Raw genomic sequence first — 25,579 nt, 5'->3', positions numbered from 1 at the left:
CCACTGCAAGCAGCAGCAATGGAATGTCTAACCCTCCTCCCCTCAGGGGATCAGCCACTTCCTCACCCTGCCTCTGCTTTACTTGATGTTTCCAGTCTTAAAAATAGCCCAGGTGGCTGCCCTGGCTGACTTGGTGCGGCAGAGGAGGTGACCCGGGGCGTTCATCTCCTGCCTAAGTCGGTAATTCCCCTCCTGTGCCCGTCCCCAGTCAGGGCACAGCTGAATTGGTGGCTGCACCTCAGCAGGCTGGGCAGCAAGGACACGGCTCATACTTCTGCTAATGACAAAATAATCTTGCCTTGTAAAACTCTGTCAGCCCCTGCTGCTGAACCTTGGTGAGCGAGGAGCCGAGCTGAGCTCCCCACACCCCATGCCAGCCTGATGCCACCAGCATCAGCGTGAGGCTGAGGGGAAGTGCCAGCAGGGAAGGGACAGGCAGGGTGTCACCAGCCCAGCAGCAATGCCTCAGCCCAGCTCACACACAGCCATGGGCAGTTCGGCTTCACTATAGGATATTTACACCACGACTTGTAACCCCACATGTTCATGGACATGTGGACGATGAAGAGGCTGGGACGGGGGAGCCTGCGCTCCACTCCCTGCATCCTGCCCCAAGTTCAATATATTATTTGTGGCAGATCTCCAGCCAAGTCATCTCGGTTCATACTTGCATGGGAAGAGTGAAGCTTACGAGCACAGGCTCCTCCACGTGCACAGAGCCAGGGCTCTGCGCAGGTGCATGCCTGGGAAGGTATTTTTTAAACATGAAACCTGATCCTTGCACTGAATTTGAAAGTGTTTACCCTCAGACTGGTTGAAGCTACAAGTTGAATTCCTGGAAAGCAAAGAGGTTTTCAGCTCAAATCCCATCATTTCAGACCTTTCAAGATTTTCACCCCTTATACAAGTTAGAAGCATTTGAACTTTTTACATATATAAATAAATATAGTTTTTATATATTGACAGTATTTATATATATAGGGTATTTTATTACACATGTATTTTTATATATAAAAATAAAAGCGGCAGACAATTAATCAAAGCTTCCACCCTGCATTTACTAGTATAAATTAATTCCTTCAACTTACTTTTGAATGGAAATGGAATCTTTAATCAAAATTGCAATTATTCAAGAAATACCTGAGTCATTCACACTGCTGTTCCTCTTGGCATAGGCACTGCGGACCACCTGCTCGTACACCTGAGCTCCTATCGTTCGCATGTTCTCACGGATCATGATGCCTTGGGCTTGCATCATGAAGAGGTAGGTGTTCACTGCAAGGGAGGAAGAAAGAGGAATATTTCCATAAGCATCAGCTCTTGTAGGGAAAAAGAAATCAGGGTCTTTTGGAAGCATTCCCAGCCTCCTGCTTGATTTCAGCTCCCTCCCGCCAGGCGGATCCCTGGGTTGCACGAGCCGTGGTTGCCCGGTGGAGCTGGGAAGGGCAGGGAGTTGGGCAGTGGAGGCGTAAGGCACGTTTGGAAACCCCACTGGTTGACAAGGGGCACGTACCCAGCCAAACCTGACTATCAGGTTGTAAGACAGCACTGCAGCTTAAACAACAGCACCTCTTGCTGCTTAATTAGGGAGGTTTAATTAGGAAATATCATTATAACAGGAAACCAAACTGTGTGCCTGGAGAAGGGCAGTCGTTCCAGACTGCAGCACCGAGGGCTGACACTTGCCTGGCAGAGGTACCCCAACAGGCACCACAAAAAGCATCCCCACACCAGACTCTGAGCCCCCGGCATGTCACACCCCGGGGCGGGCAGCAGCACAAGCCCTGGGTCCCTGGGGCAGTCCCCCAGCCATGTTTCTTCCCCCTCTCCTCTCCTGCTGACCCCATGCCCTGGCACAGCTCAGGCTGAGCCTGATTAGATTTCAGTTTAAGCTGACACCCAGCTGGCAGGACCAGGCCCCAAAGTAAACAGCAGCAAGCACAGCCCTGTGTCACCAGCAGCTCCCACGGGACAGCAGGACAGCCATGCACAGGGGCAGCAGGACAGCCACTGGGCACAGCACAGCACCCCTCACCAGCATCGCTGTGCCAGCCACAGCCCTCTCGGTGTAGTTTTAGGCTTAAGAATGAAGTGAAAAATAAAATCTTGACTCGAAGATACCAAGAAGGGGCAACCTAGAAGGCCTATTTTGCACTAGTAATTAAAAAAAACAGGTCAAAAGACACTCCGGGAGGGATGAAGAGGGCACCGGGCCAAGGAAACAGCAGCGGAGGGCAGTAGCTGATGCAATGTCACCAGGAAACATCCATACCAGACAGGTCATTTCTACAGCAGGCATATTGCAGCCTGAAACCAGCAGCTACCAGTGCCAGGAAGGCACAGTCACAGCTGGAGTCACCGGGAGCACAGGCTGGATACGGCACCGGTACCGGAGAGCGGGGGTCCCCAGCCCGGGGTACACACACCCTGCACTCCCCTACCCCCCTTCTGCACCCACACACTGAGGCAGCTCCAGAAAGGCTGCCCAGATACATTTCCCAATCCCAACTGTATTTTGTTTTCACACAGTAAAGTAAATGTTTGAAAGGGGGATGGAGCCCCTTGTCATGCCCGGAGCCCAACGCCATGCCCGGCTGCTGCCCATGCCCAGCCGCTGCCCATGCCCAGCCTGTCTCTGAGCCATGGGGAATCACTGGATTTTCAGCAAGAAGGGGGTCAACTGCATTAAGTGCTTGGCAACTAAATGTCTTGAAATGCAATTTTAAACGTCCATTTCCAGCCTCTCCCTTCCCATACTCGTACCCTTTGCGGTGGGGCCAGTGATGGCACCTTAAGCCAGTGGTTACAGCAGCAATGAGCAGGAGCTGGCTCAGCCAAAGCTGCACCCCAACCCTCTTGGCTCACCCGCCTGTTCCGGGGCCAGCTCTGGAACCAGAGTGACTGCCAGGTCAGCTGGTGACAGCTACAGCCTAAACATGAGCTTTGGTGCAGCTTCTCGGCAAGGCACCCCTGTTGCAATGACCATGAGAGGTATCAAGTGCTGTTCCTCCTCAGAAAGACAAGGAATTTGCTCTAACATATGCCCAGGGATAAGGCTCAAGGAAAAGCTGGCATTTTGATACAGCACCAAAGGCCAGAAACAAAAGTAGCATGCAAAATTCCCCATGCAAAGCCTCACCCCCAAGCCCCAAAACCTTCACAAGTTCACAATCGTCAGCTCCGAGTTCAGCATGAAATGGCATCACCTCCCAGCACCAGCAGTCCAGCCCCAGCATCCCTCCCCAGCACAGCACCAGCTTTGCCAGGCAGCTGCCCACCAGGATTTATGAAAACGGGAGCTCCTGCAGGAGTTGTTAGAAATGGGTGATTCGGGGTTAGCAGTGCACAGTGAGTGATGCAAGCGGGCTGGCGGAGCCTTGTGGTGTAGGGCAGGATGCACAGGGCAGCCCCAGCCCCACCTGCCCGTGCAGGTCTTCCACAAGCTTTTCCTTCAGCTTTCCAGCCCAGTGCCAGCCTCGCCTCGGGTGCAAAGGTGACACGTTAAGGGCTGGTGCTTGGGGCACGCGGCTCCCAAGGCCACGTCCTGCCCCAGTGACAGCATCCACCCCGCTGCTGGCACAGGGCTCTACCAGGAGGCAGCACCAAGCAGCGCATCCAGCCAGGGGAACAGCATCCTCCAGAGCCAAGCCAGCATGGCAGGGCACGGATTGTGCAGGAGAGCAGCACCACAGCCACACCACAGTCACTAGCTGTGGGGCTGCCCAGTGCCCTGCCCAAAAACACAAAGGGTACTCAAGAGCTAGGCAGAGCTTCTCTCCTGCACAGAGCAATGGGGGGCTGAAGCCACTCAGCCGAGCTGGTTATTGGGCCCAGGCTGCTGCTAAGGAAGGGGCAGCGAGCCTGCACCTTCCAGCCCACACAGAGCTGGGTCGGTGGTGAAAAACAACTCGCTGCTGCTGATCAAGTAATTTCACTTTCTACTTCATTACGCTTCGACTTGCTGGGTAAGGCAGATCCAGGTTTGGTGAAGCATGAAAGAACAGGAGAGACAAATCAGCATCCAATCCCTGGTTAATTTGAGGAAGAGGGAGGTTTGTCGGGCACAGTGAAAGCGCCGTTTGTTCCCCTCCACGGCGGCAGACGGAGCAGGGCCTCGCCACAGCCACATGACACGGCTCGCTGGGCCAGGCTGCTCGAAGCTGCAGCAGGAATCCTGAGCAGACTGTCACAGCAGCCACCATCCCAGGGGAGCACGGGCAGGAACAACACCAGCTTTGTGTCAGGCAGCAGCTGCCTTTTCACGTATTAACCCCTTTAAGCAGATGATTAAGGAGATACCTGGCCAAGGATGAGCTGTGCCATCAACATGCCAAACACCCAAGATCAAGAACCTCCCATGACCAGGGAACAGAGCCCCTCCTCCTATCCCCAAAACAAACCACCTGCATGAGATAAGCTTCACAAACACCGTGTCTATCCAGAACACACAATTCGTTCAGGTCAGAAAATCGGATTTAAAACACATTATTGCAAACACTTCACTCCCTGTGTGCACACGGTGCTTAGATCAGCTCCAGGCGCTGCTGTGGCCGGGGCTGGGGCTGCACCAACATTTGGGAATCGCTGTACAGAGCTCAAACCTCACTCCTCCTCCATTTACTGCCCTTTTGATGAGCAAATTAGCCACGTTTTAAATTTGTTAAGCCTGACCTGGCTGATCCTACAGAGCCCAGGGCTCCTGTACCCGAGAGGCCTTTCCCAGAGCCAGAGTGCTAGAGATGCTGATCACCCCTGAGCATTTACTGCTGCAGACACAGGCTCGTGGTGGGCTTGGCCTGAACCGTGGTTCAGCCAGAAAGCAATTCTCCCTGTTGTGATATATTGCTAATCTGATCACACAGGATGATCTCGAAAATTACATTGGCCTTCTGCCTTTCTTCCCTTTGAGCATGCGGCACTTCAGAGCACACGCACAGAGCAGTAACAGCCCAGCTACTGCCACTGGGCAGCTGGACAGGGACAGGACAGTGATGGGAGAGGGGAGTTGGCCCTTTTTCCTTTCATTTCCAGCAAACCCTCACTCCCCACCCAGAAAACAAGCAAAATTTAAGAATCCATTTGCCCAAATAACTGCCTGAAGATTATTCTTGTTGGTTCATTAAAGGACAAGTCAACCCTGCCATGATTTAAACACACGGAAAACATGACAGCTTGTCACCAGCTGGAACAGAGCCACAAGGCTGCACCCCAGGGCATGGCACCCCTTGGGATATTGCACCCTAACCTCTCTGCTCACAAGCAAACTGGGAGAGCAAGTGCTCACTCAAGCCAGGAGTGGATGCAACAACTGCAGCCAGGGAAGTAAAGTCCAATTAAATAAATGAGCACTGAAGTCTTCCTGTAATCATTTCTCTGTTAGTATTTTCGGAGCACTTCTAATCAAGAAACAGCTGACTCTCTCATGGAAAATTAGTTTCATCGTGATGATACATACTAGAAGAGGCAACAGGCTAATTTGCAGCTTGGGAGCTGATTTGGAAGAAGACTGACTGTGATCTATGCCAGCCACCGACATAGGAGAGGGAACAGACCTGACACGTCTCGCTCCTGACCCTGACATTTCCACCGCCTGTGGAAAGGACCTTCCTGCAGCATCCTGCTGCACGGGGGACAGCAGGGTACCCCAAGCTGGGAGAGACAGTTACTCAGGAAGAGGGGCCAAGTGGCTCACAGCAGCCCTGCACGCCTGCAGCAGTATCAGCGCCCAGCACGGCAGCCAGGCTTTCCTGAGGAAGGAGCCAGTCTTCCTCTGCTTTGAGATTTAGGGCTTTCTGTCACATTCAGCATTTTTCCCATTCATTAGTCCACACGTGCTGCAGAAGCACAGAGGATCTGTTTGAGCTCATCATGGTCTCACTGCTGTGTGCAGCCTTCTCCTGCCAGCACCTGGAGCCCCATACCAGCAAGGGCAATCCCTGTCAGCCCCCAGAGCTCCCGTTTCAAGCAGCACAGTCACAAACCAATGCACCACCAGAGAAACTGCTGCTGAACACTCCACCAGATGTTTGGATTGGGCACAAGGTACCCAGCAGAGCTTGTGGGACACCTCACGTGGGAGATGCAGCAGCAACTTGGAAGGGGTGAGTGTCCTGCAGGCAGCAGGGTGGGTGCTCAGGTCACCCTGCCAGGGCTGGGAGGTCCTGCCTGCTGCAGACACCTCCCGCGGGGCCCAGAGACAACGGAACCAGCAGAGTCATGTCTACGTTAAGCCTTTTGCTAAGCTCTCCCAGCAGATCCCCAGCATCAATCCAGCTCCATTAGCATTAGCAATAAAAAGGGGTTTAATCAAACTAAGCCTCTAAGGCACTGATAGACAGTTACGATAGTCTTAACTCATAAATAACCCAACTAGGAAAAGTAGCAGCATCCCAGCGTTAATACACCATGAGACCTCTGTCTCTATTAGCTTTCCAGTGGCACTGTATTCCCCAGACATGCTGAGTGCCAGAACAATTAAATAAGAGGTTCCTATTAGTTTTAGAGAATTTAATATTAATGCCATCACTGTTACTTAGCCCTTTGCCTCTAAATAGCACAGGAAGGAATAATTTGATACATTAAATGGTCTAAGAATTAACAGTGCAGCAGCAGCACTGAGCTGGTAATTACAAACCACTTGTCCCCAAAATTGGCAAGTTGGCAGCTTGCACGTGCATACAGCAAGCAGGAAGATGGGAGGCTCAAGTGACACTCAGTCAAAGTTCAGATACAAATTTCCCATATTCAGGTTGTCTTACAGAAAAATGACCCTGGGGAAGCCTTAGCAAGGGGAGGAAAATCCATATTATTCTAAGAGACCCTAAATTTTTCATGTACACATTTAAGGCGGCAACTTCCATTTGCAATCCCACAGCTGCCTGCACTAAGGTGTTTGTGTCACTTGCTCTGAAAACTGCACTGGTTTTAGGATACCCAGCAAGAGGAGCACAACGTGCTCTGCAAGCATGGGAAAGCTCAGAAGGCCAAGGGAACTCATGAAACACCTACAGCACCAAAGCACCCATGGAAGGAGCTCTGCACCCCAACAGCAGGCAAGGCTGGTGGTGGGATTGAGCCCCAGGTCAATCACCCAGGCGCAGCACCAGCATGTGCAGCACCCAGCTCCACGCAGGTGGGAAAACCAGGAGGACACAGTTTACCTGTGCACCAGGGCAGTAATGCCAAGGATGGCTGTAAAAATCACACTGGGCTTTGCAAATCCCAGAAGCAGTCCAGGGCTCTGCTGCAGTTCCTCTCTGTGAGGAAGGGCACAGTGACATGCAGGCTGGAGCACAGAGCATAACAAGCACTTGCCCAAGTTAAATATTACCCTTCCTCGAGAGATTCAGACTCTTCTACTTTAACTGCCATTCAGGAGATGCGATTGCACGTGACTGCATGTCCTGTTTATCTTCCATCCCTCCATCCCCATCTCCAGCCAGTCTGCTCTCTCCATCCTGCTCCCTTCAGCAGGGTCAGCACAAACGCTCCCCAGGAGGAGCAGAGCATCCGCCGGCAGCAGATTCCCGTGCAGGCAGAGCACAAACACACAGCTCTCACCCGCACACGAAATGAGCAATCAAAGACTCTTCAGCAGGCGCTGACATGGACACCGACCCGACCTCCGGGCTGGCAGCACCGGCTGCTGCTACCACAGCAAACATTTACACTTCCAAACACTTAGAGCTCAGCGTTTGTTCCTCCGGTTCATTAGGAGACAAAGGAGTGGGAATTCCTGCATCCTAGACACCCTCTTAAAGCGTCAGGAATCCCAGTGCCCGAGTCCAGTGCTCATGTAGGATCAGGATGAACAAACAGAGGGAGAGCTTTTGTTAAGAAAAATAATAAATAAAAATTAAATGAACGCTTGGGCAAGCAAGGGAGAGGAAAAACAGGCAGATCGTCCCCAGCGCTGTCCTTGAAGCAGGAGGGCAGGTTAGGACATGGGCTGCTTGGGACAACTCCTCATCCCCCAGGCAATGGGAACTGGCACAGCTGCAGGAGACAAAGGAAATCCTCCACTGCAGGCCGGCCCTGCCACCAACCTGGGCCTCCTGCTCCAACAGGCAGTCATAGGACATGCAGGAAAATGGGGACACATGGAGTGGTGCTGCCTAGGAAATGCAGTCAATAGGGAGTTTCAGCAGTGCTGTCCTTCACCAGGTGAAGCAATCTAGAATACAGTCAGACCACAGCAGAGAACAGGAGACAGGTGGGATTTGAATTTAAAATTTCCATATACATCACATACCAGCTAAATAGATATTGAAATCATTGATTTGTTAGTCTTCCAAATTAGGAGATTATACCCATTGGAGAGTATGAAATTGTCAAAAAACAACTTAAGAGTAATGGATTTATTGGCTCAGTTCACACACTGCAAACTGCACTGTCTGTAACACCCTGATTTGATGGCGAAAAAGAGAAAAAGTTCTGTTCTTTAGGCTATTCCCCCCAAAAAAAACCAAAGACCTGATTTTTCAAGCATGTTTTACAAGTTCAGCATGGCTGAACAAAAAGGGTTATCACATGTACAGCCTCATGTCTGCTGCAAGGGAGCTGCTCCAAGGGGGGTTCCGAGAGGCTGTTCCAGGTCAGTGGTTTGCCTCTCACACCAGGCTGGACCATCCCGGTGCTGAGGCGTGAGGAGCCCTCCCGGCCAGCTGGCATGCAGGGCAGGAGCTGTGCTTGCAGCATCCAGGACAGCGCCGCTCCTCGCTCCATCCAGCGAGACCCGCAGCACATCTTCCACTGCCATTTATGGCTGAAGCATGGTCCAGCATGTCCTATTTACATCTCGTCTCCAACAAAAAAATAGCACGGGGAATGCCCTGCTCCCAGCCTAGCTCGCCCACGATGCACGCGTCCCGTGGGACCCACTCCTTGCCACAGAATGAACGGCGGAACGCAAGGCAGGGATTCTCACCCCCGGGGAGGGCTGGCGTGTGCCGTGCCTGTCCCTGCCCCCGACCTCAGCAGGGCAGGAACCAGCGGTGGGGACACCCCAGCAGCCACCAGGGAGGGGCAGGGCAGGGGCAGAGTGCGATGCTCCGCCCGGGCTCACCCTGGGCACACCCAGGCAGTGCCAGGACTGCCCTGCTCGGCAGGACACGGCCACCTCCACGAGCTGCAGCCTCTCGTCTGACCTGAACCTGCTGCTTCCACTCTCGCTGGGGCTAAAAGAGGCTCCACTCTGCAATGTCATGACCAGTACCTGCTAGTGGGAATAAAGCATCCTGAGCTGCCTCAGCCCTGACAGTACAAAGGCTGCTTTGCTGCAAGCATGATTTGCACCATGGAGACCAAGGAGAGAGCCCTCTGTAGCAATGCCCCAAGACCATCCCTGTTGTGGTTTCTTTTCTGTACATTGCCAGGTCCTGGGAAAGCGGCCATCCCAGCAGCCAGAGAAGGAGCACAGCCCCAGCCCCACCTCCACACTACGCATCTGCCTGGTTTGCCAGCCCTGTCAACTCCTAAAAATTTCTCGAAGCTGGAATTCTCGATCACGTGGGATGATTGTTGTCCGAGATTTTCAAAGGCAGCAGCTCAGAGCTCCCTGCCAAGGGTACTCTCACCATGCAGTGCCATTTAAGACCCACAGCAGCTTGGCCTCCACAGTCAGATTACAGAGTTGTTCTTGTCCGCAATAATTAAAGGCAACACTCTGAATGGCCTCTCCAGCTGCTGTGTTTTATTAGAAGCAAAAAAGCTATCAGAGAGAGGGTGCAACTTTGAACTTCCAACACCCAGACCATTACCTAAGGGATTTTGTAAGAACTATGACATCCTAAGACATTTATTAGCTTTGTTGTGAGCTATGCAACCTTGGAACACATAACATTTTTATATGATTTTCTTCTGCCTGACAAGCAAACTGATAATACAGCTGCTGTAAATAAATTAACTGATTATCAGTGTTATCAGTATAAGGAATGACTTCACTGGAAAAAAAAAATCATCCCTCTATCTATGAACTTATTTAACACTTAAGAGACTGTCCATCAAATCCCAGCCTGTGTGATGCCTACCTACGTGCCAGCAGAAAAGCAATGGCATGAGTCTGTTTGGGATGCCATGAACAGGGAAAAAGAAAAAACCTTCCTTCCATCACCCCACAGACCTGTGCCATCCGTGCCCTTCAGGACCAGACCCCGGGGCTTGGCACATGCAGACTCTGTGCAGGGACAGGGCTGTGCTCGTGGCTTGCCCCCAGCACTGCCCTTCTGTCCTGCCTCTGCTGACTTGACCCTCCTTCCCAGACGTGGCCAACATTTACCAACAGTGTCGCCATGCTGGCGCCAGGCACGGGAAAACCCTAAACCTTATCATGGGAAGGGGGAACAAAATGCCCTGGCTTCAGAGAGCAGATTCGCACCACCCTGTACCACAGCACCACACTCAGAGCTGTGCCTAAGCACTGCCATTAAGTTACACATTAATCCCAGATAAGCAGCCACAAGGCTATTGAGCCAGCGAGCTCAGCAAGGGATCAGCACTTCCACAGCCCCAAGCTGCAACCAGGGTTCACAGGACATCACCGCCTGAGAGGGACGGGAAGCTCATGGCCCCTGACTCCCACCCCACCAGGCTCTGTTGGGTTTATACAAACAGGGAAGAACCTGAGGCAAGTTCAGCAGAGGCTGTCTGTGATCAGGCTGTGGAGATGGGGTTCTGGGCACAAAGTATCCTGCCTGTCCCTCTGTGGGCAGGAGCAGCCATCGCTGCCTCCTCCTGCCCCGGGCCACCAGCACTCATCTGGCTCTGCAATTGCTTGGGGAGGGATGAGCACACACAGGGGCACACCAGGGAACAGCAAACACCCTTCTCCCCCTTCCCTCTCCCCCACTGCAACACCTTTAAGTTCCTGACACACAGCAGCACCTGAAGTTTCCTTAAGAGAGCGAGTGTCTGCCGAGGGATCTGACCACTTGCTCATCGATATGTGCAACAGGGCAGAGGGGGAAAAAATAATAAACTAATCAATTCCAGCCTGTCTGCAGCAAGACGTCGAGCTCTGCGAACATGAGTCAGATATACGGCTACCTTGGAAAAGCTAAACTCATTGGGAACGGGAGGCGCGTGCTCCCAGGCGGAACAGCCGGAAGAGCTGAGCAGGCAGTGAGGGCAGGACTCCTCTGGGCCAGGGCAGCCCCAACGGGCCTCGGGAAGGAGCTGCTTGGGGCTGGTGTCCCACAGATCCTGCCCACATCAGCACCTCCAACTCACTGGGCATGGCACAAGTCCACCCTCCTCCTCCTCCCTGCCAAGGCACCAGCCATTCCCTCCACACCAGATAATGAGATTTTAGATTGCACCAATTTATGTACTCAAGTTACCCAATTTGTGCAGGTTGTGTTTGCTTCCCCAAGGTATTACAGCCAGAGGCCATCCTCCCCCACTCCCCCCTTCCCCCATGTGGCCGAGCCCTTGGCAGCCCCATAAATGCTGTGTCCCTCTCTGGCAGCATCCCGTGATGTTTGGGGATTTGTGACCCCTCCCCTGCCAGGGGTGGACACCCCACGTGCAAAGGGGAGGCAGCTGGGGGAGGGCAGTGTGGGGAAAAGGGTCAGTGTCAGCACCGGCCGTGAGCCCTACTCTGCCACCGGCTCTGCAGCGCAGCAGCAAACCAGACAATTACCCTGTTGACAGTTTTTTCTTTTTTGATTAGGTGAAAGCAGGGTTAACCTAGAACACCCTGAAGCTGGGCAGCCCCCGCCCCCCTTCCTGCCACAGCTCCCTCCATCTGCTCTTGCCCTACGGCCCTTCCCAACCCGATGCACAGAACAACCAACCCTGGAGCTGCCTCACAGGGCCAGGTACCAGCAGAGACCCTGCTGCTGCGGCCTAAAAACTGTCAGACCATTTGGTACAGCCCAAGACACCAGAAAGTCAGGCTGATGGGGTGATTGCACACTGACAAACCTGCCCAGGCCTCTGAAACACAAAGGGTTGCTTGACCAATCCCTGCCTATAACTCCACATACGAGCTAGAGCAGGAAGATGCATAATGGGTCTGGGCAGGAGGAGAACTGAGGCAGCACCTAATTTGCAGGTTTGATTAGCAATAAATTAAACATGGAACATTTTACACCTGGCTGTCACACAAGATGCTCTGCCAACCCCACACCAGGCTCAGGCTACATCCAGGAGAGATGGGGCAGCCAGAAGGGGCCCACAGCACAGGCAGGATGTGACAGAGCATAGCCTGCATTTGCTCCAGGGTTATTCCTGCTGCAGCAGGCAATGAGGCAACAACAAGGAGGTCTGAGAGGCAGAGGGGAAGAGATGTTTGCAAAGTCCCAGGTCTGCTTTATGCAAAGGGAAGGAGCAGTGAGGCTGTGGGGAGCACCTGCTGCTGCCTGAGAACAGTCTGATTCACCTCAAAGCAGAAGCTGCCCGTACCCATCTCCTCCAGCCAAGCCTTCTGGTTGGGGTATTTTCAGTTCTACAGGCAGTGCCCACAGTCACATGCACAGAGCGGGAGAGCTGTGGCCTATGTTTACCCTCCTTGCATCAAACGGCAGCAAGACAGAAATTGGTTCCTGAAATAAACTTCTCCTTTTAAGAAAAAGAAAAAGTGATTTGAATAACCAGTGTATTTTCAACAGCTTGCTCAACTGGACCATGTCACCGCACGCAGGTGAAGAGGTGAAGAGCACGCTCACAGCTCACAGACATGGAGACAGGGCACCCCAGTGCACCAACACCTCTTGTGGCAAAAACCCCAACCCTACAAGAGAGAGACACCACACACCTTGGACAATGCGCTTGCCCTGCCACTCCAGGCAGACCCTGACAAGCACAACAGCTCTTAACTGGAAACTAATTTTAAACTTGCCTCAATACCTGCCTATAGGGACAGTTCTGAACTGTTGGCTCCCTCTGCACAGCCACGGCCACAGCAAGGAGCGAGCGCCTCTGGGCTGGCAGCAGCAAGGAGCACCCTCTGCTTTGCTCCTCTGCAACCAGCACCACCTCCTCTGCTGCCAAAGTCCCGCAGGCCCCAGAGCAACGCTGCAGTGGGGACCAGGACAAGGGCAGAAGAGACCCTTGTGAGCTCTGACGCTGCTGACAGCCACTGCAGGGACATGTGGGGCTCCCTGTGTGAGCAATAGAGAGTCTGGTCTCTGCTGCAGAGCCACACAAGCTCACAAGAGTCACAGCTCCTTTTCTAGAAGGTGGAAGCCTGACTGCCAAATCCCAGAGCATCTCACTTAGCTGTCAGCATGAAGCTTTATGTATCTGGAGACATGGTTTCAAGCTGAAAGCTAGAAGAGGAAGCCTTTTCCCCAAAATCCTCCACAATGGTCAACGACTAGCAACATTCTCACACTCCTACCTCCCCATCACCTCAGACTTCTCCAGTCTGGTTTTGCATTTGGACACTGCTGCTGTCAAACCTGTCTGCTGAACCTCCAGCTTCTTCGAAAGCAAGGCTTGCCACACAGGCACACGGCTGAGGAATATTCCCACTCAATAGCTGGTCTCCAGGCTGGCATTTCCAAGGGCTTTGATCCATTCCAAATAAGGCAATCAGCTTAGCCCTTGATTAAATACATAGCATAATCCACCTAAATCTTGTTAGCCGAGAAGCAAGTTGCTCGTCTCACCAGTTGTGGGTGGCATTGTGTGTCACCGCAGGGCAAGCGGGGCTGTGGCAGTGGGAAGGTGTCTGTCCCTTGGGGCATGTCCTGGGCAGGCAGCAGCACTGGGGCAGCCGGTGACCACAGCAAGGCCACTCTAGCAAGGCCCTGTGGACTCAAGATGCAGAAGTTCACGGGATCCTTCTGCAAAGCTTCCCCTGTAGGATGCAAAAAGCACCCACAGAAGGTGCTTGCCCCCTCCTACCTGGCAGGTACAGGGAGGGTGCCCCCAGGGCACTGGGCTCCCAACAGCCAGCAAAATCCTTAAAAAAAAATCCAAGAAAAGAGAAATCACTGACTCTGAGCAAAGGAGCCAGGCTGCAGCATGGAAGGAGGATGCACTGCAGCTTTGGGGGAATTTCACACCACAGCAGTTTTCCCTTCCTCGGGAAGAATGAATTGGTAGCCCAGCACTGTAGAGCCTCAGCAGAACAGGATGGTGCTGAGGGGGAAGCATGCCACAAGGGCAACTATTCCCCTGCCAGACAGGAGCCTGGCCCGGGTGAGATGCAGGTGTGCAGCCAGGACGAGATGCAGCCAGGACATCAGCCCCACACACACACACACATCTGGCTGCTCTGGCCAGCTCCTCCAGCTGAGGAAGCAGGGAAGAGCAGTACCACCTCCCTCCTGCTCTCAGGCCCCTCTCCGCTCCTCTGCGCTCCCCAGAGCAAACACCAGTGTGGGTGCACATCTGCTTGTGCCATCCCCAACAGCGGGACACGGGGAACAAGGCAGCTTGGGAAGTCTGGAAAAGGAAACTCTCCTTCCCCAGGTGAGCCCCGTTCCTCTCCTGCTTGGCTCTGGGATAATATTTACAGGTGAGTCTTTCAAAGCCCGCCGAGGCAAGGCATCGAGCAGGGGAAGACTATGAGGATGCTGTTTCCCAGCACTGAGGCTGTGTGTCCCCACGCCCTACCAGCAAGTGCCCCAGCAGCCACTCCTACCTAAAGTCAGCTGGGATAGAAGAGAGGAGAGGATCTGCTCCTGAGATTACAGTGGAGGTATTATTTAAGTCATGAGAAGACAAATTCCCTGAAGAGTGCTACTGCTCCCTATTTCCCTCCAGGTTTTGGACCCAGCAGGTGGGGACTGGCTCTGCATGGAGATGACCCACTGGGGACTGATCCCAACCTGCAGGCAGGAGCCCTGCAGATCTCTGTTCCATGCTGCATTAGCAACTCCAACACTTCCTGCAGCAGCCAGGCACGTTTCAACAGCTACTGGGAGGATTTGAAGTTAATTTAACCCCATTAACACATTATATGGCTTCTATCGTCCCAATCACCCTAAAAAGCCCAGGTAAAGATCTTGAGGGGAGTGCAGGGAGGAGGGAAAAAATTTATTTAAAAATTAGTAAGGAGGGGGAAAAAAAAAAGTCTCAGGCACAATCCCAAAATACAGTTTCAGGCAGATCAGAAAAACCTTCACAGGATTTCAAACAAAAAAAAAACCAAACCAGCCAACAGAGGCAATATCTGCTTTCACCAAACACTAGCCAGGAAGGCTGAGCAGAGCTCAGCTCGCCAGTCACCAGCTGGTGTAACAGGAATCAGGTTTTTGGCATGGGGATCCTCCCCCCAAGACGGGCAAGGAACAGGCTGCCCGCAGAGGAGCTGGGATGATAAATGACAGCAGTTGAGCACTGCAGGGGCATTTCAGCGCTTCAGAGGTTGCTGCTATAACAATCTTCTCTGACTCAGCAGCTGAAAGGGACGCCGGGAAGGAAGCACCATAAAAAAAAGTCATGCATTATTAATATGGACTCTGGCAGCAAGACATGAGTTGGAAAAACACTGAGGGGGAAAAAAAATGACTGCAGAATAAAAGTGAGCTGCATGTGTGGAAGCATTTCACACTCCTGTGGGAGTGGGGGCCACCCTGTGCCCCTCCAGGGTCCCCAACTCCAAGGGAACCCCGCATTTGCTGACAGGAGCACAATATCCAAAGTGTTCTCCCTCAGCTCAGGCTGCTGCAGCCCTGTGCAGAAACCACCACGAGCCCTGGGCTCGGCCCGCACTCGTTTCCAGCTACAGCAGCTCTGGGCTTTCCTGCTGTGACCTGCGGCCGTTCCAGCAGGTTTATTTTTATTTTTATTTACCTGTGCTCTGTGCATCGCCTGCTGGCTCCCTGCAGCTCCCCCCTGTGCATCCCAGCCCTGCCTGGCCCCGCTGCCGGGCGGCTCAGCCGGAGCAGCCGTGTCAGAAGGCACCCACGGCTCCGAGCCACAGCCCGCAGCCTCTGCCAGCCCCGCTGACGCAGAGGGCACAGAGGCAGGCACTGAAATGCCTTCCTTTTCCTGCCAGGTAGCAAGGGAAAAAATATCTGTTTGCACTTGACTACCTGGTGCACTGCAGTGTTTGCTTTCCTCTTCTACTCCAACTGCTTTGTACAGGTTTTTTTAGAGGCAATTTATAAACATTAGCATTCACATAGCCATCTTCTCCACTTTCCACCCAAAATCCTTGCTCCCAACCTGCTGCTGTGGGGAGACACCATCAATCAAGAGTACGCACTCTTGTGTCACAGGTATCCCATGGCCCTCACCAGCCCGTCCTGTCAGTGAAGGAACCCCCCAAGCCCCACTCAGGAGCCTCTAGGCAGTGTATGAGCACAGGTAAAGTCTCAGCACACTTTGGTCCCATCTCTCCAAAGCAAGGGAGGCAGCTAACACAGCACCAGGTTTCAAGAGGCTCCTTTGATTATTTGTATGGCAAGAGCATTCAACAAAAACAATCAATTATTTTGCCATAAAATTCTCCAGACACACACAAACACTGGTTGAACTGCTTCTACCACAGCCCAACCCACAGCAGTGCAGTAGGTGCTTTGCCTGTATTTGTTTTCTTCCATCACGTGTGCAGTGGCATCCTCCATACAGAAATAGTTCTCAACCTTTACCTTTCAGATTAGAAAGGCACAGGGAGGGAACAGTTTCACAGGAGCTGTCTCACACGCAGCCCAACCATCACATGGGCACGCACCTGCTCATCAGAGCAGGAAACAGCACAAGCTCCCACCGAGCAGGGAGACGGAGGCACAACCCACAGGAAAAAGAACATGGTCCTATTTGAACCCACATCCCCTGGAAGCAGCCTCTTCCCTGCCACAAGGGCTGAGAGACACATATGGACACCCCAGCTTGGGTCCCCTGTGCTGCAAGGGGGGCTGGCCAGCACCCTAACAGCATCTTCAGAGGGGCCCCAGGATAAAAGCCCCACTCAGGGCAAGGGCTCTGGAGAGGTTTGTGCCAGCCCAGGGATGCCACATACAACTGCAGGCTTACAAAGGGCAGAACCCGTTGGTTTTGCACCTCAAACAAAAACCTAGGAAAATGACCTTTAGGAAGTCACACACCATGTCACCACACGCCAAAGGCCCAGCAAGCAAGCGCTGACCCGTCACCTCCCCCGCGTAGCCAGGAGGGAGGCAGGAGCTCAAACTGAGCTTCTCGCACTCCTGCAGTAACATTTACACGCTTTGAGAAAGCAAAGTATCAAATAAGGTGCAGTGAAGCTTGTGGCTTTATCAAAAACACCCACAGTCACTACAGAGCACAGCGGATCCCCCAAACCCACCTCCCCCTAGATCCTTCCTTCACTTTAGCAAGACCAGCAAGCCCCAGAAAATTCCTTTTATAATGAAAAAAGGACCCCATGGCCCTGCCCATCATACGCCACACCACAGCTGCACCATCGAGGACATTTCCTACTGGGATGAGCCCTGCAGTCCGCTGTCCCCCCGGGACCCTTCCAAGCAGCAGATAAGGACGGCCGAGGGCTCTTCTCCTGCTGGGCACTGACATCACCCTCAGCTTTCCAATCCACCTTTCCTTTCAAAATAAGAGCAGCTCCAGGGTAATGCTGAAAGCCCTGGTGGTTTCAGTGTTATCTATTTCACATTCTCCCCAAAACCGCACCCACCAACATCTCTCAAAAATTTCTGATTTGGGGTTATCTTGCATTTCAACAGCACAGTCCACTATACATTTTCTCCTTCATCTCTCCAAACAGGACTAATCCCCATGGTATTTAGACTAGTGCTAGAAAAGCTTCAAACACACATTAACCACCCTAAAGCATCCGTGTTCAAAATGCTGCCAGCCAAAACCACAGCCAGAACAGCCTGAATGCAATGGGGAAGAAAAACCCTGCATGGAAATAAACGTTACTAAAATAACCCAGCAAAGGCTTTGTCAAAGTAAATACACACTTTGTATTGTGACAATGATTTAAAAATAAAGTGTTCAGGGAAGGCTTTTCTTGCCCTGTACAGCTGCATATCAGCTTCTCTCCCAGACCCCTCACCCCTCAGCGGTGCCACAGGGAGAGCAGAGGGCTCCGCAGAGCCAACGGCGCATCAGCCATGCCACCACCCCTGCTGCCACCCTTGTGAGCTTCCCCAGGAATTTCAGTTAAGATTAAGTATTTAAAGACTCCATGTGCTTGGATATTAAAATTCACCAATTGTAACAGCATTCAAATGGGATCAAGTGCAAACATACAGCTCCCCACACTGCTCATCTCCATTCCCTGCAGTGGTCCCTAGGGGGGTTCATCGTACCCTGCAGAGCAGATGCTGCCTGAGCTAATGCAATTAATGAGTCCACCTGGAAGGGAGGCAGAGGATCAGCTCAGGAAATAAAGCAGCAGTGTCAGAGCCCTTATCTCCAACAGAGTCAGCAGCCACCTGAAGTGGCCGAGTGCCTGCTGAAGCCCTGGCCTTCCATGGCCTCCCAAACCCATGAAGACCATGGGCTGACAGCATGGGTGCTTTAAGGTCTACTCTGCCACAGATTATTGAAGTTTTGAAGCACTCGATTTGCAGGAATGAACCAGTACCTGGAAGCTTTTGTGTCTGCCAGTCAGCTTCCACAGGCCAGGCTTCCAGAGACGCATGGATGAAACATGAACTCTTCACGTACTCTGCAGTTGCATCACCCATTGAGCCACCAGCAAAATAAAGCAAACCAGACGTGCCTGACAAACAGCACAGGTGCTTACAGGCAAAGAAAACCCAGTAATTCATCTGCCCTCAAAGAAACCTTGTAATTTGTTAGCCTTGAGCAAGAGGTGGTCTCCAACCAATGCTCTGCACCACCAGCATCTTGGATGCACTGGCACAGGAGCAGCTGGGTGGAATAGGGCTGCTCCCCAGCCCAGACCTGCCTTGTAGGAGCCTCTTTGCTGGAAGAACATGGTGCTGCCAAAGGAACAATTTCCCACAGCTGCCACCAGTCTCCTTCTGCTTGTAGTGCAGGTGATCCTGAGCTCAAGTTCTTGTATCAAGGGGGACTTGAGGATTTCTTACTACCCCCAATCACTGTCAGATCCAATGACTCCAATATCCTCTGTGGGATACACTGTGGGACTGGGCTGTTCCTGCCTTAGATTGTGAAATGCTGGTTGGCAGATCTTTCGGGCAGAGGAGAGTGAAGGAGGGCAGTGCTGCCGTGTTCCACAGTAAGATACCACACTCCCTCGTGCTGCCCAGGGAAGACCTGGAGATGAAAGCCAAGGCTACGACAGCACAAACCTCATTTCATTATTCCAAGCTGCATCTTCACCTTCTGTCCCTACTCAGACAGCATCCAGGCACCCAGCAAGCTCTCAGCAAACTCGAAAAGACACCTGCACCCAGCCCCTGCCCAGCCAAGCCAAGGCCACCTTGGCTCACCAGGGTCCTGCTTGGACAGGCTGGACACCAGCACCCCACCATGGCCAGCGTGCGCTGCTCCTCGCTCAGGACTCTGCCCTGCCATCCTCCTTCTGCCTTCCTCTCACCAGCTGACTCTACCCAGGCTCCTTCTGCCCACATTCCCCCAGCAGTTCTCAGAAGGCAAAGCAGCAGCAACTCACTTCCTCACACAACTGCTCCACTGCCCTCAGCTGGCCTCACCAGCCCCGCTCCATGTCCCCACAGTGCCATCCTCCTGCCCGGGGCCATGGCCAACACTCTTCATCTGTTCCTCACCACCACAGGCAACTCAACCACTTCCCATAGTCCCTCCAGCTGGGACAAGCTGGCAGTAGCAAAATCTTTTGCCATTTTCCCCCGCCCCCCACCAAGAATTCCTCTGTGCTAAGACCTGCCAGGCTGATGCATTAAATGACCAAACTGGATCAGCCACCTTTGGCGATATAATATTGTTCCAAAAGTGACAAACGAGTTGTACTGGGGCAGCTGCTGGTCCCCACAGCACTGCTCGGCTGGTCACCAACATGCAGCCTGACAGAACAGTGTTTCAAAGCGCTCCTGCCTATCAAAATCAAGTTCTTGCGCCATAAATGTAATTCAGGGCTAGTGGTGCTACCTCATGCCCCGTGTGACCTGTTGGGAGCAACTCCTGATAAGCTTGGAGGAAGTAAAGCCAGACTGAATTACAGCTCTTTCTCAAAGGTAACAATCTTTCACCCAATAATTTAAATTCTCTACATTATTTTCCTGCATCAGATCCAACCAAGTATGACTCCTATGGAAATCTAAATTAAAAAAAATAAAATTAAATAAAGAGGCTCCAACATCCATCGCGACAAAGGAAAAGCCAAGAGCTGCTACCTGAGCACCCGGGAAGGCCCCTGCCAGCACTCCCAGCCATACAGCAGCCACCCTCTACACCAGGACCAAGTCCAAGGTCTGAGAAATTCCCACTGTTGCAGTCAGAGGCATCAAGATGAAACAACTTGCAGTGCAAGCAGATTGAAAAAGCATTACTACTTTCAGCTGCAGGAGGAAATTCCCTTAATTTCCTAGGCCCTGTTCAAAGAGACACTTGTAGGAAGGCTGTATGAGCCGCCACCACGTGAAAACAGGGGTTGCAGGGACGACCACACAGCCCCATGGATGAACCAAGAAGCGGAGGATAGGATGAAACAGAAACAGCTTCTTGAGCTGCTCCACCTCCAAGCCAGCACACTCTGTGCCCGCGTCATCCTTGCTCCAACACTGGGGTCTGGGCATGGACAGAGTGACTCTGGCAAGCCCATTTCTGCACATCCTATCTGGAGAAGGCAAGAGGCGCAAAGGGCAGCTGTCCCAGGAGGGCAAGAGCCTCAGTGCCAAGACCAAGCCCTGCAAAAAAAAAAACCTGTCGAGGTGGCCCCTGACCTCCATAACAGGACGAAACTGTTTGCCCAGTGTCAAGCTCTGCTTTTTCCAAGATGAGGCCAGTGTGACTTCCTGCAGTGAAAGGCCAGCCTGCCCTGCAGCCCTGTGCCCTGCTGGTCCCACGACCTCCAAGCACAGCAGCGAGCACAAGCGGCCTCCCCACCTGCACGAGCATCCCCACGTACCTGCTGCCTGCAGGGCCTCCCTGGCAGTGTGGACGTCAGGGCAGCTCCTGGAGCCTCTGGCCACCGCGTCCCCGGCAGCCCTGCTGTGCCTCAGCCCCAGCTCGCAGAACAATCGGCCGCCTCATCCCGCACACAATGGCCACGATGAGACAGACCCACATAATCACCCGGCCACAGCAGCGCCGGGAGCCAGCGAGCGCCAGCAGCAGTGTGGAATACAAGGAGAGCCTGCTGTGTCTGTGCCATCGGCTGGGTCCCTGGCAGTTCACCTTCCAAGGTGACTGTGGGAGCCCAGGGATGTAATCGTCAGGGTGGTGTGTGGGGAGACAGACGGGTATTGGATGCGAGCGCGGGGAAGGAGGTGGCACTGGCTGTTTACATTGGATCGCTCTGCACAAACGCGAGGCCACAAGAACATTTCAGTTCCATACGAGGAAACCTTGGTGAAGGACAGAAATGAGGAGCTACCTTGGACATCACACAAGTCCAGGCATGACACAAATTTAAGGCCCAAAAGCCCTAGACTCCCTGCAGGAGCCAAGCATGGCTATTTGCTGACAGTAAACATGAATTTCTTCCTGCATTTCCGTCTGGAGCAGACTGCTGGGTTACCTGGGCTGTGAGGAGCTAAACACCATGGTCAATCAGGTGGCAGGCCAACACTTGGCAGGCAACTCAGAACCCAGGTTGGGGTCCCCTTCCCCATCTCCAAAGGGTACCAGGAGCAGTTATCCAGCTTTTCCAGCTGACAAGCATGCCAGCTCCACACCAATGCGCTGAGACAGCACCAGAAGTGCAACTGTCCCAGTTTTCTCCTGGCACTGGCGCACAACTGCTCAAACACAACACGCCTCAGCAATGCCGATGAAATTTTCCCCCACAAACATGGGGCCTGGGGACAGGCTCCCACCCATGGTGACAGCACACCCTGCCATGAGGACGCCGTCCTGCCACAGGGCCATTCCCAGCCCAGAGGGGCTGATGCTGCCCAGGCAGGGCAGGCAGGCTGGCTCCAACCCTGCTGCCACCAGCTGCTCACCCCCATGAGCAGAGCTGGCTGTAGCAGACCCTTCCCAGCAACCTGTGGCACCAGGCAGACAAAAGCCCTTCCAGACTCCAGCTTGCAACTTCGGGTCCCGTTTATTTGGATTTTTTTTCTTTTCAATTGAGGTACAATCAAGGAATGGATTAATCACTGCCCTGCCCATGGTTTAGCCAATGAACTGCAAGTCCTTCTTCAGCCACTTCTGCAGCACACCCTACAAGGGATGGTCTCAGGGCAGAGGCTTCCCCAGGCCCTTCAGTGGCCACAGGAGAGCAGCTCAGCCTCACTGCACACACTGAGGCAGCAGCAGGCAGGACAAATGCCCCAGAACTCTCTGCTGACAGCATCTCTCCATCACTCGCACATGGTCGATTCATTCAAATCCCCAACTCTGCTCATGTCCTATCTCACTCACTCTTCTCCCAAGCTTCTACTCACCACTCCAGCCTGAAAACAAACTCCCTCCAAGTGCCGAGAGGATTAGCCCAGCCGTCCCAGGAATACTGGGCTGGGTTTTCATGATGAAACATTTTTGGCTGAAAGAGGAAGGGGAAAAAAAAAAAAAAGAAAAAAGAAGCAGATCTTCTGTCACCTGATGAGAAGATGACTCAGAACATCACCGACATCCATGGGCGGGTGGGGACAGGGACCGCTAACACTTCCCAGCCTCCTCTTTGGGCATCACCGATAGCAAGAACATTGGGTGAGAAGTGACCATGTTATCTGAGGTCCATACAGGGAAAGGCCTCTTGGCACAGAACTAGTCTTAAACATACTTATACCCTACAGCATCTCTATGAAATTAATCAGAATACTCTAAAAAAAGGAACAAAGCCATCCTTACAAGAGAAATTTGCTTATTAAAGTGCACTTCCACCTGGGCCCCAGGAAGCTCATCCACAGCCACAGCATTCCCTGCACCTGCCCCACATAGGGCTGCAGGAGACACTGGATGAAAGAGCCACTGGCCCCACAGCAGCATGCGAACAGGACGAGCCAGGCTATGCTTACAGAGGGATCAGGCGGCAGCTGCGCCTCCTGTTACCACTCGTGTGAAACCGTCCTCCAACAGAGACAAGATGGTGTTCGGCAGCCCTGGCCAGCCTGTGGGACAGTGGCCAGGAGCTTGGGGACCTGCCCACTGGGACAGCAGAGCCCTGGGCCACCGTGGCCAGGCTCAGCATGGACAACCTCACTTGGGATGTGCTCAGGATGCAAGTAGAGCTTCATACACCAGCCAACCCCTACTCAGCCCTGGGAAAGGCTCCCAGAGCCCAGAGGCAGCCACGGGACATCATTTGTAAATAAAAACCCACAGAAGTCACCTTGAAAGCACACAGAGATCTCCTTGGGATGTCCAAGATAGGAATGGCATGAGCAATACCAATGACATTTCAAGGAGAAACTCCCTATTTCTTTGGAAAGGGCAGTTTCTATAGAAATGAATTGTTGCCAAAGTTTGGTTGAAGGCCAAATCATGAGCCTGGGCTCCTTGCAGAAACGAAGTACACCGTATGAAGAGAACAGATGCTTTCCGGGCACCAAGTCTTCCCGTATCTCAAGGGACAGACAGCCCCACCAGCACCGGGTGCTGGCCATATTGACACACGGCTTCTCCAGTTCTCCATGAAGCTATGACAAGGAACATAGGAACGAGTACACTCTCCTTTTAAAATACACACTTCTCATCTTCCCACTTGACAATCAGAGTAGGATTTCTGCCAGGGAGCACGTTCGGATCACAAGCACTTGGACAACACTCCACTACTTCAAAACAAACTCCGGGGCGGGCAGCAGGCAGGAGGGGGCTCGCTGCCCCCCGTTCGGCGCTGGCACAGGCGCCGCTCGGCCCCGCCGGCGCGGGGAAGCCGCGGGGAGCGCGGCCGGCACCTCCCGCCGCCCCGGGGACCCGCAGCCCGCGCGCCCGCCCCGAGGGGCGCCGGACACCCCGGGGAAGCGCCTCCTCCTCCGGCCGCGGCGGGAGACGAGGACGCGCTGCCCAGCCCCGGGCACCGCGGAGCCGCAGCCGGGGGCGCCGGGCCCGGGCCGCCCCTCGCCGGGGATGCCGCGGCCGCCGGGGATGCCGCGGCCCCTGGGCCGGCCGGGCGCGGATTACTCAGCGTTTCCAGAGGCAGACGGTGCGTCCGTGCCCCTGCCCGTGCCCCCCTCCCCCCCGCCCCGGGCCCCGACCCGCCGCTTACCGATGCCCGGCGCCACATACACGAAGTAGAGGAAGGAGGAGGAGAGCGAGAAGAGGAAGAGCGCGGCCAGCAGCGAGCGCCGGGGCAGCAGCCGCCAGGCGCCGCGGGGGCCGCGGGGCCACCGCATGGCCGATGCGGCGCCGCCGCCGCCCTGCTGCCGCTGCCGCTCCGCCGCCGCCGCTCACATGCGCCGAGGCCCGGCGGGAGGCGCCGCGCCGGGGCCGCTCCGAGCCGCCGCCCGCGCCCAGCGCCGCCGCATGAATGTGCCGCGGCGGGGCGGGCCGGGGCGGGGCGGGCGAGCGGGGCGGGCCCGGCTGCGAGCCCCCGCCGCACCGACGGCTGCTCGGCAGACGCCGCCCCGCGCACAGCCGGTGGTCCCGGCGTACCGGGCAGTGACCTCAGGACACCCGACCGTGGTCCTGCTGTGCCACTGATGCTCCTGGGATATCCAGCATTAGCCCCAGGACGTTCAGCAATTACTCTGGGCTCCCGACAATGGCGCTGAGACAGATTGCAGTGGCCCAGGGCACCCAGCACCGGTCAAGGGATACCCAACAACGGTCCCAAGACACTCAGAAGTGGCTGAGGGTAGCCGGCCATGGCCTCAGGGAAGCCGTCCATGACCCCAGGACACCCAGCCATGGCCCTGGGACATTCGTCAATGGCTCAGGGCACCCAGCCATGGTCCGGGGACACATAGCACCAGGAGAGCAAGGGCTGACCCCCCTGCCCCAGGCCACCAAGCAGCACAGATCTGTTCGACCAAGTGCTGGGTGCCCCCGGACATTGTGCGGGGGAAGACGCAGCCAGAGGGGAGGTGATGGACGCAGATGAGTGAAAGGGAAGAGGGGGCGAAGTCATCACAGTCAGTGCAATAACCAGCACGACCAGCAACCAGCAGCCCAGTCGGTTACAGAGTAATTAAGTAGTTTTGCACACATTTGTGGGCAGTTCCCCTGATGTGTGTAGGAGGAGTTGGAAGGAGATATGGAGATGCCTGAAAATGAAAATATGAGAGACCAGAAACACCATCCTTATTGAGGGAGCCAGAAGTAGCTGCAGAGCAGATGGGGCCCAGCCCAGCCCAGCCCAGCCCAGAGAGGACTGGTTTTTGCCTCATTTATGACTGCAGACTTTGCTCGGGGGAGGCTAGAAGGAGAGATAATTCTTATTTCACCAACAGAAAGTGCTAAGAAAACCAAGCCCAGGCTCCAGGCAGGAAGCAAGGCTGTGGGCCAGACGTTGCCAGCTGCCACCGCCCAGGGTGGGCAGCAAAGGCAGCAGCACTCCCCGGAATGATGGGCTGTGGGGTAGGAGATGGGGACAGGCCATCTGCCAGGACGTGCCCCGTATGTGCCTCCAGACATGTGTCCTGGGGAGCTGAGGAGCAAGGCACTG

The 25,579-nt window shown here is 54.0% G+C and overlaps 1 protein-coding gene across 2 annotated transcripts in view; it reads right to left on the bottom strand.

Annotated features, from left to right (window-relative positions):
• B4GALT5 (beta-1,4-galactosyltransferase 5) overlaps positions 1-24,292 on the bottom strand; it is a 34,574-nt gene extending 10,282 nt beyond the window's left edge. Inside the window, exons 1-2 of one of the 2 annotated variants that reach the window (XM_039563521.1) lie at positions 24,182-24,292; positions 1,141-1,275 (exon numbers count right to left, since the gene is read on the bottom strand). In XM_039563521.1, coding sequence (XP_039419455.1) covers positions 1,141-1,258 — 118 coding nt within the window. In that variant the 5' untranslated portion in view covers positions 1,259-1,275; positions 24,182-24,292. Of the gene's footprint in view, positions 1-1,140; positions 1,276-22,418; positions 22,511-24,181 lie in introns of those variants that run through there. The other variant, XM_010397045.4, reaches the window with a different exon arrangement.
• Positions 24,293-25,579: the final 1,287 nt, after the last annotated feature.

The sequence above is a fragment of the Corvus cornix genome, chromosome 20 (genome assembly GCF_000738735.6).
Source record: "Corvus cornix cornix isolate S_Up_H32 chromosome 20, ASM73873v5, whole genome shotgun sequence".
NCBI lineage: Eukaryota > Metazoa > Chordata > Aves > Passeriformes > Corvidae > Corvus > Corvus cornix.
The sequence above is the reverse complement of the archived record's forward strand: the minus strand, read 5'-3'. Positions and strand labels throughout refer to the sequence as shown.